The sequence below is a fragment of the Solea solea genome, chromosome 21, assembly GCF_958295425.1.
Source record: "Solea solea chromosome 21, fSolSol10.1, whole genome shotgun sequence".
NCBI classification, from domain to species: domain Eukaryota; kingdom Metazoa; phylum Chordata; class Actinopteri; order Pleuronectiformes; family Soleidae; genus Solea; species Solea solea.
This window is the reverse complement of record NC_081154.1, coordinates 1,956,047-1,975,225: the sequence shown is the minus strand read 5'-3', so window position 1 is coordinate 1,975,225 and position 19,179 is coordinate 1,956,047. Positions and strand designations below refer to the sequence as shown.

The 19,179-nt window shown below is 41.3% G+C and overlaps 1 protein-coding gene across 2 annotated transcripts in view; it reads left to right on the top strand.

Moving 5' to 3' along the window:
* Positions 1-19,179, top strand: part of trrap (transformation/transcription domain-associated protein) — a 101,720-nt gene that overhangs the window by 55,147 nt on the left and 27,394 nt on the right. For both annotated transcript variants that reach the window (XM_058620323.1, XM_058620322.1), the window contains 12 exons: positions 103-249; positions 1,148-1,267; positions 3,559-3,846; positions 3,973-4,110; positions 4,848-4,960; positions 5,695-5,830; positions 7,965-8,156; positions 10,916-11,111; positions 12,927-13,045; positions 13,140-13,286; positions 15,109-15,209; positions 17,996-18,197. In XM_058620323.1, coding sequence (XP_058476306.1) covers positions 103-249; positions 1,148-1,267; positions 3,559-3,846; positions 3,973-4,110; positions 4,848-4,960; positions 5,695-5,830; positions 7,965-8,156; positions 10,916-11,111; positions 12,927-13,045; positions 13,140-13,286; positions 15,109-15,209; positions 17,996-18,197 — 1,899 coding nt within the window. The remainder of the gene's footprint in view (positions 1-102; positions 250-1,147; positions 1,268-3,558; positions 3,847-3,972; positions 4,111-4,847; positions 4,961-5,694; positions 5,831-7,964; positions 8,157-10,915; positions 11,112-12,926; positions 13,046-13,139; positions 13,287-15,108; positions 15,210-17,995; positions 18,198-19,179) is intronic.

Here is a 19,179-nt window from a genome sequence, read left to right as displayed (position 1 = left end):
ATTGTGTTACGCGCTGTGGTCAGATTAAAGCCCAGCGTCTGTGTCGGTGCTTGAGCGAAATGTGATCGTTGGGCCTCCTCTCCCTCTCGTCATTTCTGGCAGGATGTGGAAATAGACATAGAGTTGGCACCAGGTGACCAGACGGCCATCCCCAAGACCAAGGAGCAGGCGGAGAGGGACACGGGCAACCAGCTGCACATGCTGACCAACCGCCACGACAAGTTCCTTGATTCACTGAGGGAAGTCAAGGTAAGGTCAAAGGTCACACCCTAACTCAGGCTGACAAGAAGTTCTGTTAGCGTTTGGTGTTGTCATATTTTGATGTGGCATCGGTGTCATGTCATTTATGATCCTTCGTATCTGTGATGCCTTTTCCTACTTTTTAAGGCTATTGCTGTGCCGATATTGAGGCATTTAGTCAAATAGTATGATATTTATTATATTTAATTGATTAAAAATACATGTAATCCACGTAAAACTATGTACGAAAACTGATTTAACAACTCTTTTTCAATTGTAAGTTAGTTCTAGTTAGTTCTAGTTAATTGTGTCACAGACCATATTTCTAGTCAGTTTCATTGTTTCTAATGCATTTAAATATCCTTTTATTAAACGATACAAACCAAAGAAATACACCAGATAACATCTAAAAGTAAAAAATAAAACCTTTCAGAAGATCAGAGAAACTGCATGGGTTGAGGTATTTTTCTTATATTGGGTCAAAGCCTAAACATATTTATATGCCATTTTGCTCACCTGTACTGCAGTTCAGTATTTTAAGATCAGTGTAAGAAACAACACCTGCAATCACGTGTCCAACTGTTATAATTATGTGTTTTTAAATTTAAACCGATTATTAAGATGTAACTCATGGCATTTGAGAAGAATATGTGTATGTGTTTAAAATGTCCATATTCAACAAACTTAAAAACCTTTTCCCCCACAAACCCTTTGAGCAGAATGAGCACAAAGGTCTCTTAATTATGCAGAATCCTGCTGGTTTTTTTTTCCAGCTATTAAATGAAAAAAAACGTGGGACATCAGTCAAAGAGGATTTGGTGGTAAATAAGCAATGCTGCTGTGTCTTAAAGACAAATATTTGCCGAAATCAGCATCCGTCACCTCTCTTGTGTTTGTCCTGTGTCAGACGGGCGCTCTGCTCAACGCTCTGGTCCAGCTCTGCCACATCGCCACTCCACTGGCTGAGAGAACCTGGGTCCAGCTCTTCCCTCGACTCTGGAAGATTCTCTCTGATCGACAGCAGCACGTGAGTACAGTTTTCTGGTTGTAAGAGAGAAACAGTGAGTTTTAATGTTCATGTTGCTGTAAACGCCTGCTGGTCGTTGAAGTCTTACATGGGATTGGGTGACTTGACTTTTTGCTGACACCGGCTCTTAAGCAATACTTAAAAACAATCCCTGGTGCCTGAACTAGTACTTTAGTTATAAAAAAAAGCCCCACTACAATAATACAACTCAAAAAGAGAAAATAAACACCTTAAATAAATTGCAACTAACAGTTACTTTCATAATCAATTCATCTGTCGATCCTGTTCTCGATTAATCGATGAGTTGTTTTGTCCAAAAAATGTTACAATTTCAGTTTGGATAATTTATTTGTGTTTTTTGGAGCAAAGAAACCAGAAAATATTCACATTAGGACGCTCAAACGGAGTGAGTCATCTCCTTTTCTACCTATCTCTGCTGAGTTACAAACACACGCACAAATGGACACTTTTGTGTGTTTATTATTTAAATTTCTTTGACAGATGTTCAAAGACACTCTATTAAATATGCAGAAAGCACTAGAAATGCGCATTCAAATGCATAACAGTAAAATAAACATAAATTAGAAATAAATTGAACAAACAGTGTTTTAAGTCTTGAAAGTTTGGTTGAAAGTTTTATGTAGATTGGGTTACTAATCCGCTGACTTGACTGCAGTCAACAAGCAGACAGTAACTCTGACCTTGGCCGTGTCACTTCTGTCTCAAAACGTGCACTTAATGAGGACTGATTTGTGCTAAATATGGAAATGAGAAATCTGAAGGAGGAGGGCAGAAAAAAGAAAAAGAAGACGGCTGTGATGAGTTAAATGAAGCAGATGCATATCGAGTTTTTGAAGTGATTGAGCCTCTTACACGTGTGAAAATGTGCCGTCAGTAGAAGAGACGGCTGGAAAGTGATATTTTATTCATGTCGTATGTGTCTTATTCCGATCCTCATGCATTCCACGCAAAACATTACACCATACCAATTTTCTACTGAGAATAGAGTGATTACGAGGGGTTTATATCTCTGCACTGATGAATTCATTGGAATGACAGAAAAGCATATTCTTCCATGGAAGGTTGACGGCGCGCCGGCCTCCTCCAGCACCGGCCTAATTAGAGTGACCATCAAAGCATCAGTTATTCCCGGGCTGTCAACAGGCAGTGAAATTATATTCATTACCAATACATCATTTATTTCTGAGTGTGTGTCACTCATGATTACTGCAGCTGTAACCCCCCCATGGCCGTGCTCAGAGTCTTCTCTGTCCATCTGTGGGCTTTTCTGAGAGGCTCTTGTTGCATCGTGTGGTTCAAACAAATCTTCAAAAATCTATCTTATTTCCCCCCACAATATTGTCATTGTCTTCAATAAAAATAGGTCAGATATAAATCAAACGAGAAAGCGGTGCACAGCGTGTTTTTCCTCTTTTCCTCTTAATAGCCGCGTTTCTGGGAAAGAAGGTGTCGTGTTGCTCGACTCGCGTGCAACAGAACACCTCTATCGATAAATGCTGTATCAGTGCTCTGCTGCTCAAGTGAAACTGAGGCCGTGTACGCACACACACACACACACAAACACACGTGTGGGTATTTCCTTCCTCTTCTGGTTTTTAAAAATAATCCTGTCCACATTTTTCAAAAACATCTTCATCAATCACACTGCTGTCAAAAACATGCCAGGTCAACATGTGGCGATGAAGCCTTTTCTGGCCAATCAGAGGAGGGAGAGACAAACCTTTACAACCTGTTTCAGCCGATTTTTAACAAAAACAACATGAGTACTCGGAGATGAGAGACCTCCACCAGGGCTTAAACACTTTGTCACCTGGGTTTTACAAACCAGCACCATTTTGTTCCACTGGATTCAGAATAATTTGTTAAGATGTTTTTGAATTTACATTTAAACTGCTGCCAAATCTGTTATCTTTTTACAGTTTTGTTCATAAGCGATGGGGGTTTCTTGAAAATGTGATCATTTTTTGTGACATTATCAGTGGGTAGATTCTTACCAAAATTTACTTGGAACATACTAGGGTGATCACCTACCCATCACAAAAAATGACATTAATCTGTCAAAACTGCAGACAGGAAGTCGCAATCCGATAATTTACAGGATTAGGGTTATAGTGAAGCTAGGGCAGTCATAGGGTTTGTTCTAATCCATAGGGTTTTGACAGAGATATGATGAGACTCACAGACCCAAACCTGAGTTTACCTCCGTATGAAAGGACCAACTCTGTCTCCCTCTCTCTCATATTGTCTCTTCGTCTCCCGCCGCTCTCCAGGCGTTGTCAGGCGAAATGAGTCCCTTCCTGTGCAGCGGCAGCCACCAGGCGCAGCGGGACTGTCAGCCCAGTGCTCTCAACTGCTTCGTGGAGGCCATGTCCCAGTGTGTTCCTCCTATTCCCATCCGCCCCTGCGTGCTCAAGTACCTGGGCAAGACACACAACCTGTGGCTCCGCTCCACGCTGATGCTGGAGCAGCAGGCCTTTGAAAAGGGCCTCAGCCTGCACAGCAAGCCCAAGCAGAGCACAGAGTTCTATGAGCAGGAGAGCATCACGCCACCTCAGCAGGTACGGTGTTTTGATTTGAACCTCTGCTGACTTATTTTTGTAAACTTTTTTATTTTCCTTCTGTGCCACCATGGATGATCTGGAGATCTGATAAATCTGCCTCTCTGCTTCTCTGCTGCTCTGCAGGAGATTTTGGACTCTTTAGCAGAGCTTTACTCTCTGCTCCAAGAGGAGGACATGTGGGCAGGTCTGTGGCAGAAGAGGTGCAAGTTCCCCGAGACGGCCACTGCCATTGCCTACGAGCAACATGGCTTCTTTGAACAGGTATGAGAAAATTCAATTACAACATAAACATACTGGCATATACTTAAATTCAGGGCTGCAACTATTCATTTAAGTTTAATCTGTCGATGGTTTTATCTAATCATTTTAGTGATTTCTTTGTTATTTGGAGCAAAGAAACCAGAAAATATTCACATTTAAGAAGCTTAAAAACCCAGATAACTTGTTTTAATTATTTAAAAAAAAATTAAATTCATTATTTAGTAAAGGATTAGTAATGCATAAATTGTTGCAGCCCTACTGAAATTCCTGCTGATTCCTCAACTTTTATCATCATTTTATTGTCATTATTGCACTTGTAGCTTTAATTACCTTAAGATCTGATATTTATGTTGATGTTTTGTCTTTAAAATGAAAGTATCTTATATTTGCGTGTTATATTTCATGTTATGTATTTATCTGTTTAAGTTTTAATGTGCTCTCATGTTTTTAATATCAGTTTGCCATGCAGGGAAGGGAATGACATAATTATGATTTTTCTCCTCCCAATTTTATATCTTTATTCCTTTTCATCTGAAAATACTTTGGGCTTAAGCTTGAAAATTGCGTTGTTGATCAAATTCTCCTTGTTTTTAAAGGCTGTATAATAATGCGATGCTACCTTCTTTAATCATTTATATGAGCAAAAAACTTCCTTTTTTACCAAGTTTTATCCAAAGAAAGTCATGTTGAACTAAAACTTGAAAAAAGTGAGACTAAAAACTTTTTTGTCTGCTCAGGCCCAGGAGAGCTATGAGAAAGCAATGGAAAAGGCTAGAAAAGAGCATGAGAGGAACAACGTGTCTCCGGCTGTTTTCCCCGAGTATCAGCTGTGGGAGGACCACTGGATACGGTAAGATCTCTGGAACACGCTGTTAATCCCTGAAGTGAGCCTTCCTTACACGCCTTAAAAAACATTGTTTTTTTGTGATTGAGCAAACCATATCAGGATTATTCCATGCCCCACATCATGAATTATACAACCGTGCTTACAGAAATTACAATAATTGTAGACGAAAATGAATTTTTTATGGTATTTATATTTCTCCTCTGTAAAAACTGTCCACGTCGCCGCCTTTTTTTTTCCTTCACAGGTCGCCACGGCCTTTAATATGATTTTGTTTGTATATGGATGCAGCGCAAACGCTGTTAGTGGAAAATTGTGTCTCTGCCAGCACAAATCCTCTTCCACTGTGATATATCTAAATTAAATTACCCCCTTAATAAAGTAGTTTAAGTCAGTCATGATGACCACTGTGCCTGCCTGCAAATGATGCAGTGTTTTACCAAATCCAATACCAAGTGTGTTCCATTTCCTGTACTTCATGTCGTCTATTTTCCTAGGCATCAATAAAACAAAAGGGAGACGCACTATACCATGTACAGGAAAGGAATATTGAACCCAACAGGCATCCTCAAATCCTGACATACACATTTTTGTAGCTTTTATTTGAACCAATATTTCAGCCCGAGTCCATCCCGACAAGCTTCTATGGCATCTATGCTCTAATTAGAACCTGTGGCTCATTTAAAAGCACGACTGAAAGTTGCGATAACTTCTCAACTCCCTCGTCTCTGTGTGTCCAGATGCTCGAAGGAATTGAACCAATGGGAGCCTCTGACAGAATATGGCCAGTCTAAAGGTCACTCTAACCCATATCTGGTGCTTGAGTGTGCTTGGAGGATTTCCAACTGGGCTGCAATGAAGGAGGCTCTGGTGCAGGTGAGTAAGTGCGCACTCATTCGCAGGTGCAGTCATTCTTAATAGTTAGACAGGAAATGAAAGAAACTGCCATCGCAATTCCTCATCCGCTGTAGTATGTAGTATGAACGCCGTGAACCAGAAACTTTACACCACTTTCATTTATGTTGAAAAAAATTCTGCCTCTGTTTGGAACTTCATGAACAGTAATGCTGAAATGTAATCTGTACTATGCAGCGCACTTTACCTGAAATCGGCTCAGTCAAGCAAGACTATCAGACCTGACTGAGGGAGCATTTGTGTGTATGCAGCGGCAGCACAGGGGCGGGTGGGGACAAGAACCATTTGTAGTGTTAAACTACTGAACGACTGAGATTTTGAGCCACGTCATTCGCTTCTGAGTCTTTTCATTCGAACTCCAACCTGTTTTGAGCTTTACTAGCTCAATGTTACTGTTGTCTCCATCGGTCTTGACATCAAACAAGTCACTTCCTGTGTGCAGGAATGTGGCCAGGTGTTACTTTTATACTGAGAAACAGAGAGAGAGAGAGAGTAGATCTGATAGACTTGATCCACTTTGTGTGAACTCGTTTGACAGTGGTTTGAGTTAGATTTCTGTGTTTTTAAAAGTTGCAAACTACAGCTTTAAAGGTCCAATATGTAAGAATTAGCAACTATGGAGGCCTCTGCACCCTAGAAAGAAAGAATTTAAACACTCTTTCACAACTTTATACACTCTCAGCTGTTTTCTTATTGTCTTTTATGCATCTGATTGTATGTGGGCGGAGCCATTGCTCTTCATTTGCAAGGCATAGCAGACTCCACAAAAGAAACCCCTTATAAAAAGGGTTTATTCTCAGGCATTTATTTTTATTTTACTGTTAATATACTCTAATAAAATGTTACTTATAGGTGTTCCTCCTAAATGTGACACCCTGGACCTTTAAGTCCAGGCTTCATGTCAGTGTGTGGAGTATAGTAGCTTGATATTGGTGCGTGTTCAGCTCCACCTGAACCTCCGCCGGGCAGAACGAGAGAGAGAGTCGGCCATAAAGCTGTGGAAATGCAGTTCAGCTGTTTGGTGCGTTAATTTATTGCCCTCGCGTTTCCTGAAACAAAGTGTAGATGGGTGGCGAGTGCATGATAGTAGCGGACGTATAACAAATACTCCTGCTTTGCTCTTTCAAGGAGACTTGGAACCAATTGAGCCGCTCTGTCCTGCGGTGACACCTAATTAAATTGTCTGGATGGCAGCACCAGCTCCACTATATCCACTCCTCGTTTCTTTCCTTCCACCTCTTTGTCTCTCACTTCTCCGCCATCTTTTCCATCCTTTCCTCTACCTCCACTTCCTCCTCCTCCTCCTCCATCTTTTCATCATCCCCCGCTCTATATTTCTGGTTGTAGCAGCTAATATTTACGACGGCTCCGAGCGTGAATAATTAACCCCGGCATCTGCTGCAGGGTGATTTGTTTTATGGCGGGGGAGAAGAGCAAGGCTTTCAGTTACCTGCCTACCCAGAGCTCACTCGCTCAGAGAGAAAAAGGAGTCCAAATGTCCCTGCTTTCAATTAAAGCTGGCTCTTGATAAGGCCGTCCCTGTCTCCAGGATATTCATCAAGTGTCACCCCTGATAAGTGCGCTTTGACCAATCACTGTAATTTTCTCGCAACATTTGAGCTTTCACAAATACACACCAAGGCTTTTTTCGTCTTCTTTCTCTCTCTCTGGTCTCTCGTAAACACAAAAACAGACGATCCACAGGTCTGACGTCTCGCTGGCTCCCCCGGGCTGCTGTTTGAGAGTTAATGCACTCAGCGTTTTAATCAATAGTGGCACCTTTTCTCCGCCTCCGCTGTGTCAGGCTTGTCAGGTTGATTAGTCATTAGTACAAAAGTCCTGCTGAAACTAATGAGAAAATGAATTTGGTTCCATTTGTCCAAATCAGGGGTTTCCCTGTGTGTCAGGGGGTGGTGATGTTGGGGGGTGGGGGGGGGGGTCTAATGCACGAAGGTTGCCAGTGTATAGCTGCATTGTTAAAACAGATATTTTCACACTGATGACTGTCTTGTCATATTATCATCACAACAAAAGGAGGATTTCCTGTAAGCGTGTATTTTGCTGTGGAAGTTGACTTTCCCGTGTGAACATCCAGGTGGAGCTGAGCTGTCCCAAAGAGATGGCCTGGAAGGTCAACATGCACCGCGGCTACCTGGCCATTTGCCACCCGGAGGAGCAGCAGCTCAACTTCATAGAGCGGCTGGTGGAGATGGCCTCCAGCCTGGCCATCCGCGAGTGGAGGAGGCTGCCTCACATCGTCTCCCATGTGCACACGCCGCTGCTTCAGGTCAGTATGCAGCAGCTTAGACCCACGTATAGCAGTAAACAAGCAGTGAATTAAGTTTGTTTTATTGTGATAATAAAAACACTACAGTAGTACAGTGATTCCTAAAGACTGGGTCTGGACCCACAGAGGACAAGTTTTCCCAACCTTTTACTTAAGATAATGATATTCAGTTTTACTGCAACATCTACTGCTACCACCTTTAAATTGCATATCTGTCCAATGGTTCACTTGGCAGGTAACTTACTGAGTGCACCAGTGTGGTTAAGAAATGGAAGAGATATTGGTAACATGCAACAGATATACCAGTAAATGAGCCACTTCTGCCTCGTCTGACTCAATGAGCACCCACGGTTTGCTTGTCAGGCTTCAAACCTGGCAGGTGACTTACTGGGGGCACCAGTGTGTGCAGCACTGACTTAACTGGTGTTTGAAATGCATAGGAACCAGTACGGGTCGTGCACTAGTTATAGCTCTTCTCGTGGGGTTATGTTGTGATTTGGGTCCCTATAGTTTGCCATCGTTAAAAAGTGGGTCCCCTTATTGTTGGAAATTTGAGAAATGCTGATCTAGTAGGACTAGAGTAGTTCCTTACTTCATCATTTACTGTTTTGAACATTAAATGGTAATTATTTTGTTGTTTGTCCAAATAAATTTTGCTAGATTTTGTTCAATTTTTTTCTATTTGATCATATTTGATTGGATTTCTGTTGAGAGATCAACCGTAGCCCTGAAATGAGTAACTCTGATAACGTCCTTCTCCTCCGTCTACCTCGCTTACTCCATTTTATAAAAAATTGAGATAGATTATTAAAAAGAAAAAAAGAAAAACCTTTAAGCCTCTTTGAGAGATTAAAATAGACAGGGGCAAAGATGAAAGTGGAGAATGGGAAAAGACGGGAGACTAAAGCAGTGGAAATTGAAAAAGGTGGAGTGAAGAGAATGAGGGGGACACAGGGACAGAGAGAGAGGAGAAGAAAGGGAGTAAGTTTAGAATGGCTGTAATTACTTCCCGGCCATCAGATACCATTTGATTAAATACCTGCAGTAGAATTACATTTCCATGATGAATGGGACGCTCTGAATGAAGGTTAGAAATGGGCCATCAGCTGATATTAACAGATAATTGTGAAAAATATTGCATTGCCTAATTTATTTTGTTTTGGGAGATTTGATTGCAGAGCGTCTTCGGCACGGCTCTGATTCGCCACATTTATCTTTTCAAAATTTGCGTTGTTTTGTTTTTCACTGAGCTCTTTGTGTGACTGCGCATGTGTATTTAAGGTGATGCCTATGATTACAAATGTGCCGTCCAATTAATTTAGTCCAGCCGAGGGAAAACAAGCTATTTATTCCTCTCCCCCAGTCGAGCGGCCGGTTGTAAATCTCCATTCCAAACTCTATATCTCACGTCCACGACTCTGTGAGCCTCAGAAAAATGAGAAGCCCCGCGACTCTGCGAACGCGCCGCGGCTCAAATACCATTTGAATCAAGTTATCATCGAATCTCGGCTCTCGGGCAGCGGCCTGCGATCGATGGATTATCACCGCGCGCTATCGATTATGAGGAGGTCGGCATTAATATTGATTGATGAGTAGTTATAATGGAATGATTGATTATGTGTTCACAAAGGGGCTCTGGGCCAATCAATGAAGCTTCTCTTCACAGAATGAGATAGAGGCTCTCACTTATCTTTCCACCCCCCCATCTCCTTGTCATTTTTTTCCCTCCTGTGCCATATCGCTGAACGGCCCATGATGTATTCAAGCAACGTAGGAAGTCGTAATGATTTTCCTCCGCTAGATTATTTTGGTAGCATAAAAGATAATATTGCTGGACTGAGTTTGTCAAGCAAAGAAAATTGTCTGTTTTTTTTATTTTTATTATTATCCTTGTGACATTTTAGAAATGATACTGGTCCAAATCATATATTGGGAAACAGAAATGTAAAATCTTATAAAAAAAAATCCTATGTATTTCATGCGTCACTATGTAATTAATAATGAGCAACAGCGTTTTAGCGGAGTCATGTTGTGGGCTGTTTATTTCTACTTTATTGGAGAAGAATATTTGTTATAAAGTTGGAGAATTATGTGTTGAAATGTGTTGTTTACAGCTTTATAGTTGAAAAGGTGTAAAATGACAGTTTGGGACTGATATCGGAATTAGTATTAGACATGAAAAAGTGGTATTGTGCCATGTCATCCCTAATTAAACAGAGTCATGGGAGCAGAACGTTTGTTACACAATTGGAGAATTATTACAGCTTCATAGTTTAAAAGGTGTTAAATGACTTAAGTGGACTAATATAGTGGTCATATTGGTATCTAAAAAGAGTGTTCATTAAAGGTCAACAATAATTAAAAAAGAAGACAATGTTCTTGTCAGTGAAGGACATTACATGTGTATTTGGTGCAAAATAAGGATTGGAAGACATTTGGCAAGATGCATTTTGCTCAGACGTGCAGACAAATATTAGCAGACCGTAAAGTGCTGTTGATGTTCTGTCTGTCTGTCTGCACCACATCTTTGAAGCAGACTGCACAGCAGGCCTAAAAACACAGAATGGCGTGTGTGTGTAAACAAAAAAAAGAAGTTTGCAAGTTTGCAGACATGAGGAGCTTTTTTCCATCCGCCTGCAGCTTCACTTCTGCCATCTGGCATGCGCTGTAAAACTTTAAAGCTGAGGTGAAACTGTCAAGTGAGTATGGGCAAGATTCTGGTGATATTTATGAAAGTTTTTTTTTTTAATATCTCACAGGCTGCACAGCAGATCATTGAGCTGCAGGAAGCTGCTCAAATTAACGCCGGGCTTCAGCCAGCTAACCTGGGCCGTAACACCAGCCTCCATGACATGAAGACAGTGGTGAAAACCTGGAGGAACAGGCTGCCTATCGTTTCTGACGACCTGTCACACTGGAGCAGCATTTTCATGTGGCGCCAGCACCACTACCAAGGTATGACACACACACTGACAGTGCTAATCTTACACCAACCAACATACTGGAACACACACACACACACACACACACACACTCGCCGGCCACTTAATTAGGCACATAGGACGCCCCTAATATAATGGCAGGTGTTGCCACCCAGCGAGTCTGCTGCTGTAGCCCATTAGCTTCAAAGTTTGACATGTTGTGCATTCAGAGATGTTCTGTTGCGTGTTATTTCAAACCATTCTCCATTGACCTCTGGCTTTAATAAGGCATTTTTTTCCACCCAGAGAACACTGCCACATCATGTGTAGATTTTGCGGTTTCTGAAATAACTCAGACCAACAAGCAACCAGCAAGTCACTTAAATCACCATGTTCAGACATGAAACTAACAATTATTTTCATTATTTGTTGAGCTATTGATTCCTTTCTTGATCAGTTGAAATGAATACAACAAACTAATTGATTAATAAAACTTGTTTGCGCCGCAAATTGTCAGAAAATGTTGAGCAAAGCTTGAAATGATAATGTTCTCAAACGTCTTTTCAAATGTCTTTTGTCATATGTAGCAAATAAACTACAAAATATTAACATTTTATAAGCTGAAAACTCATAGAGCTTGATTTTTTTAAACGTATACAGATGTTGTAGGTCATCTCTTTTGTTTGCTGCTTAGGTTAACTTTAGTTTAATGAAGGACCAAGACTCACAGAACCACCTCAGGGTCTCTCTGTGTTCTTTTGTCAGCTCGATAAAGCGCTCTGTGTCACTGCAGGCTGCAACACACACACACACACACACACACACACACACACACACACCTTGCTCAGTGCTCAGCTCTCTCTCCCGCGGTGACTTTGAAACCATTGTGAGAAGCAGCCACTGCAAAATGTGATGTCTCATGCAACTTGAGCTCTGGCTCAAACTGTGAGGAGCTGAAATAATAATAGCTCTATATGGTTCTGCAGCACCGTGCCAATAAAACCCACTTCACTTGTACATGACAGCCTTCAAAACTTATGTTAAATAAGTGAAATGAAATGTTCCTGAAGAAATTTCATCACCATGGACCATTTACTGTTCAGTACATTTAGTGTCCCGTGTGTGTGTGTGTGTGTGTGTGTGTGTGTGTGTGTGTGTGTGTGTGTGTGTGTGTGTGTGTGTGTGTGTGTGTGTGTGTGTGTGTGTGTGTGTGTGTGTGTGTGTGTGTGTGTGTGTGTGTGTGTGTGTGTGTGTGTGTGTGTGTGTGTGTGTGTGTGTGTGTGTGTGTGTGTGTGTCCCTCCCCTGGAGTATTCTGAGGGCTGGAAGATCCTCAGTGTTCACACCGACCGCTCCTGCTAGTGCCCTTTATTTAAACTAGGGGTGAAATTCACAGACCACACATGGTCCACGATACCAATAACGTCACGCTACAATGATTCTGTGATAAACAATATATTGGAAGACAGTCATATCGCGATACATCACGTTATCTGTCTAACTGAAGAAAGCAAAACGTTAATTTGAAAAGTTAACAGTGCAGGATTTCTCTGTTTATTCACAACGTAGAGAATGTAGTGCATTAAGTCTATGTATTGAATGTGGATGGAGCATCTCTTAACGTAGCTTTCTCCACCGTTATCGCGCTCTAAACTCCCTCTTCTTTGGCCACGTAACTTCCACCCAAGTTTCCCCTCAATCATTTCAGCAGCGCCACCATGAGGAGACATTAAGTAGTGACGCCTGGCGATTGAGACTGGCCGGGACTGTTTACTTTAGAGCATCTTAATTTATCAATTCAAATATCAATATTTACCCTGACGTATCGATTCTTGTTGTGTCTATCTGCAGCCATCGTGACGGCGTATGAGACAAACACGCAGCACGATCCAAACAACAACAACGCCATGTTAGGAGTTCACGCCTCGGCCTCTGCTATCATCCAGTACGGCAAGATAGGACGCAAACAGGTAATGTTGCTATTATTATCAGCTCAATTTGAAAATTTCAATGTATTATGTAAAAAAACATCACATGACACTGTTGTTGTTTCTTTGGGTTTAGGGTTTGGTCAACGTGGCTCTGGACATTCTGAGTCGTATCCACACCATCCCCACCGTGCCCATCGTTGACTGTTTCCAGAAGATCAGACAGCAGGTCAAGTGTTATTTGCAGCTGGCTGGTGTCATGGGAAAGAATGAATGCATGCAAGTAAGTTGAAGTTGGAAGTTTTGTTTATTTGTGTTTACTTTTATTTGTCTGATTTTTCATCTCTGCAACTTGGGCTGGGCAATACATCAAGATCATGGTGACATGAGACGAGATCTGGTCTTAGATTTTGGACCTCTTTGTATCATGATAAGGTGTTTTTGATGACTTTTCCTGGTTTTAAAGGCTGTTGCATCATTTTTATTACATACATTTGTGAAATACACTCACTCTTATTTAAATTTAAGCCCAATTATTAGTTTTTTGCAGAATTTGACCCTATTTATAGTCAATTTCTTTGTTTCTAACACACATAAATATCCCCCATTTAACATTAAAAAGCCAAATAAATAAAGCAGGTATTATACTGAAATGAAAGGTAATAATAAGTGTATTTTAAGATACTAAACATTAGATGTTTTATTTCTTGAGTGTATTTACAGTGTGTTGTCAGTCACTCTCCTTTGAGACGCACAACTTCCAGAGAAACAACCCCTGTGTAGCTTTATATTCACATATATCTCCCACATAAAAAATATAAAGATATTATTTATAAGCCGTATCACCCAGCCCTTATCTGCAACATTGACTTTATAAGACAACAGGATAGAAAAGGTTGCCAAAAAGTCTAGAAAAAATTAACTTAGACAAAAATTAAAAGAAACAAATGCTTCAGTAGTGCTATAATTAACTGCAAAAGTAGTAGTCATATTTTTATGGTGGCAGCCATTTCGAAATCGAGTTCAGTTCAAAGATCCTACGATCTGGGAAAATCTGACTACAAACAGAATGAGCCATTAGTCTGTATGTAAAGTGCTATATAAATACAGATTTATTGCTTGAGTGTAAACTGGCAGGAACTAAATAAAAACATATTTCCCGGTAATAAAACGTTGCACAGTCACAGTTACAGTGTTGTAATCCTGGAAAATACCTGCACCCAATTTCACCTAATTGTTGCTCCCTGTTAGAATATATTACACATATCATCATATAATGAGTGTTTTCCAAATTGCTATGGGTTTTTATTTGCAAACGCATCATTTTTTTATTGCTGCTTGTAAGTCGTGAAACATTTTATTGGCAATGACTCTCGTTGGAAACAGCAAAACAAAAAACAAAACAGCAACAAGAAAAAGAAATCAATTTACTAGTACAGTCATAATTATGTCTGATAAATAACGTGATAGACTTGATACACCTGCACCGTAATGCTGCGCAGCTACAGTTCAAACTTCTTCACGTTTGATGCACTTACTGTGATTTAAGCACTCGTGCTGATGTCTGTTGGCAGTAGCTGGAGGCGTAGTTAGCGGGGATTTGCGTGGGAAGAGCAGTCAGAGCAGGAATTGTTTGGGGTGGCTCTGGGTGACAAGTTATAGCTGCAAGACTTATAAGAGAGTGTAAGTCAGGAGCTTGCTCTTAAGCCCATGGAGTTGTCTGATTAATAGAAGCAGTCCAGCACACCACAAGTCATTAAAAGTGCCAGCAGACACTCTTCTCTCCCCACTCTCTTTCTCTCCTCTATCTCATATCCTCTGGAACTCTCCGTCTCTCTCTCCTGCTACACATCATTTGTCACAGCAGTACATAAGGGACACCTAATCAGAGGCTCGCCATAATGGAAGTTTAGTTCCCTTAACACATCGTCTTTTCTTTCTTCTTAATGAACACTCAGCGCTTTGTTTGTTTTTCACCTGTGATTACGGCGCTGGCTCAAACAGTGTTTGCTGTTTCTTTTTAATTCTCTTCTCCAGCATTGAGTGAAAACATCTATTTGCTTTTCTCTGATCTCTCTCTCCGTGTCTGTCTGTCTGTCTGTCAGGGTTTGGAGGTGATAGAGTCGACCAACCTGAAGTACTTCACCAAGGAGATGACGGCAGAGTTCTATGCTCTGAAGGGCATGTTTCTGGCTCAGATCAACAAGTATACCTTCACTTGAGTATTCTCACTTTGAAACCAACTCGGCTTTTCTTCTGTCGTCTGTTATGTATGATTTTATTACTTTACTTGGCAGGGACAATACATGTAGGTATTGTTACACTTAATTAAAGTGCTGTCGATGCAGTGTATGTACAGTATATAGGACTTCTCACCTTGGCTTATTTGTAGTCCTTGTCCCTGTTTAGGCTTCTGGGAAGTAAAGGAACTAAATACATCAACCTATAGACATATAGGCCACATGAAAGTCACATAAACATATGTAGACAAAAATGAATGAATAAAAAATGTAATCACATATTATCTGTAAACCACAGATAAGTGGCGCGATCAGGGTGGAGCTCTACACCATCTACTTGTGTGTCCAGCTTCTTTTTATTATTATATATCAATGCAAGGAACACCTGTCTGATAATTAATTACACAACTGCCCAACAATCCGCCTTACAGGCTTCAAACTTTGCAGGCGACTTACTGAGGGCACCAGTGTGTGCCGACTTTGACGTTGTTTGGATAATGGGTGTAGTTACAGCCCTCGTGCTATCGTAATTAGATTCCTAACCGCCTCTAAAATTCAGTTTAGTACAATTTCAGTCAGACTCGCATCTTTTCAAGTCCAGTTTTGGTCGGACTAAGACCATAATTAGATTTCTTCTTTAACGCCATGCAAACGGACTAAGTGGCTCCTTATCTTCACGTGCACATGGAAGTCATTAAACGAGCCCGTCGCTGATTACGCCGCCACGACTTGGCTCCAGCGTTTAAGTTCATCCGTGTCATCAGCAGGTGACGGTGTCGGTGTCATATTTTTAGCTGCTGGGTTTTGCCTTAAGAGCATACAGACCCCCCCGCCTCTTAAACACCCCCCCCCCACCCTTTGCCCGTCATGTCTGACGTGACATGACATCCTGAGGGGTGAAAGACAAATTGAGGAAGGCTTATTAAATGTATATGCAGCTCAATAATTAACTCCAGGCAATTTGCAGGAATCTATGGTATCAGCAGAACTTGCCTCCACCTCAGCAGGGTTTATTGCAATCATTAACTTTCCCCCCTTTACACCAGGGGAGAATTAACAGCAGAGTGAGGCGGGGGGGCGCTTGCGTGTGTGTGTGTGTGTGTGTGAGAGAGAGAGAGAGAGCGGTAATGTGCAGCCACATATGCTTCGGATTTTGGGATCGTTCAATTAAACGGCTGTCAGAGAATTGACAGTCTCGGTGCCGTGCTCCTGTTGAGCCGCGGTAGTAGAAACTCTTGATGTCCTCTTAGCAGTGGAGAAGTGGCTGAGGCAGCCACATTAAGCATTACTGCAGTGTCTTCGGCTCCGACTCCCATAGCAATCAAGCTCCCGTTTCTTAATCACATGCCAAAATGCCTTTTATAATAACGCATTTTAATTGATTGGCTTGGAAGACATTTTGCTGCGAGTAACTCGGAGAGTCGTGTTGGAATCGCTCCTAAAATGGAGGTCCATTTACTAACTGTGGCGCAGTCAACAAGAAGACAGTTTTGTCTTCTTGTTTTGACTGCGAGGCAGTGCGTCTCTTGGTGCTTTTCTCTTTTTTTTGCGTCTTATTTATTAATCAAAGGCTGAAAGGTGTGGGAGAAAAAATATTCCGACAGCGTGCCAAGGAGTGGTTAGAAACCGCTCAGCGTGGTGAAAACAGCTGATGATTCAGAATTTATCTCCCCGTCAGCATAAATGGTGCAGTCAAAACTTTGGGACTCCTGCCAGATTTCACCTCTATATTTCTTCACCTGCTACTTTAACAGTTTCCAAATCAAAATACTTGTTAAGTGTGACTGCGAGGTTGCAGTAGGGTTTTTTTTTTTTATCGTCCGACAGATTCTCTCCCTGTCCTTCACGGTGAGTGTATTAGCACTCAGATAAATATAGCCATTATGCTGAAGTTCTTACCTCACCTTGGCGCTGTCATTTGTGATTAAATACGAAGATGTCAAGCTCATGTGTCACCTTAATGGATTGATCTGCAGCGTATGATGGGGCTGGGCTCAACTCGCATTACATTTTATCAACACAGCTTAACCCTTAGTGACGTTAATCCATGCTGGGTCAAATGCCGACTTTCTAAGTGAAGAGGCCTTGAATATTATTACAAATGAATGATGGTGCTTATCGATGTGTGGTAAATAATTCAGAATATGATGTGTTACGAGTTCACTCCATCTCTCTACTTTTATTCAGCTCCTTCAAACCCCTCTCCACTCTTCAACACTATTTATCGTTTCTTTGACGCTAAAGAGATTTGAGATATGGAAACACAGAGCAACTTGTGACGTCGTTCTCTGGATTTATTGATGAAACCACTAATTCAAAATCAATTTATCAAGAAAATATTTCACACACAATTTGATTATTACAGACCCAACGCATGTACATAATCTTAAAGTTCGGATCCTTCTTGCATTAGAGTATAACAGTTGATATTTTGATGGTGTCATATGTGGTCTGTTTTTGTTTCCCAAACTTTCACTGTGGGGACCCACGTTTTAATGACCCAAATCACAATATAAATAATGACGAGGGCACGTTTTTTCATAATGTAGCGTCAAATTTACGACCAAAACTTTAAACTTTATTTCACGCTTTTTAATGAAAACATAAACACATAAATCTTAACTAAAAAGGCTAAAAAAAATTCTGCAAAATCTGTGGGTCCCGACCCAGTCTTTAAACCACTGATCTGTCTGTCCCTTTGCCCACTGTGCCTCACTCTTTAACGCTCTCCGCCTTTCCTCCCTCGTTCCAGGTCAGAGGAAGCCAACAAGGCCTTTTCAGCGGCCGTGCAGATGCACGATGTCCTGGTGAAAGCGTGGGCCATGTGGGGCGACTATCTGGAGAACATCTTTGTCAAGGACCGACAGCTCCACTTGGGAGTCTCTGCCATCACCTGCTACCTGCACGCCTGCCGCCACCAGAACGAGAGCAAGTCCCGAAAATACCTGGCAAAGGTGAGGAGGGAACTGGGAAGGGAGAGGTTGTCTTATTAATCATGTGAGGATTTAACGATTTGGGGGACTTTTCGGACAGATTTGCCATCTCATTTCCTGTCTATTTTTGTAAAACTGTGTCAGAATGAGAGACACGTCATGGTGAGACTGCAGATTATAACAATCACCCCTACCTTTCCAAAGTGTGTCCCGGAACTACGGTGGCCTTTGAATACCAGAATATAGATGTGATCTTCTTGGTTGTGTGGTAAACTTCTGCTTCAAAGCGTGAAACTCTGAGACTCTGGCTATTGGAGTTGGTGTTATGCATTAAGCCTTATCTTATTCAAAGGCTACGAAAACCACACACCATTAATTTTAAAGCAATTACACGCTTATCCAAATATTTCACTCCGGCTCTCAGCCTCTGTCCTTTATTCACTGTTAAAGATTTAACCTTATAATATTTAGATGATCATCACATCATCATGTCTAATCTATAACTGCTATATTCTAAAGGGACAGCTCAGGTTGAACGGTTTGGAGATAAAGTAAGAGAGGCGAGGTTGAGATGGTTTGGTCACATGCAGAGGAGAGTTGGAGATTATATTGGACAAAGGATGTTGAAGATGGAGTTGCTGGGCAGGAGGAAAAGAGGAAGACCACGGAGAAGGTTCATGGATGTTGTGAAGGAGAACATGAAGCCAGTTGGTGTAACAGAAGAGGACATGAGATGGAGGCAGATGATCTGCTGTGGTGACCCCTAAAGGGAGAGGTCGAAAAAAGAAGATATTCTAAAGCATTTTTCAATTTTAAAAGAAGTTTCTCTGATTCTTCAGCTTCTTAAATGTGAATATTGTCTGGTTTCTTTGCTCCATATAACAAAGAAATCATTAAAACTGAATCATTTCCAGGTTTGAGAAACACTGATCAACATTTGTTGCACCAAGCGATTAGTAAAGTAATCAAGAAAGTGATCAATGAATTCATCGATGATGAGAAC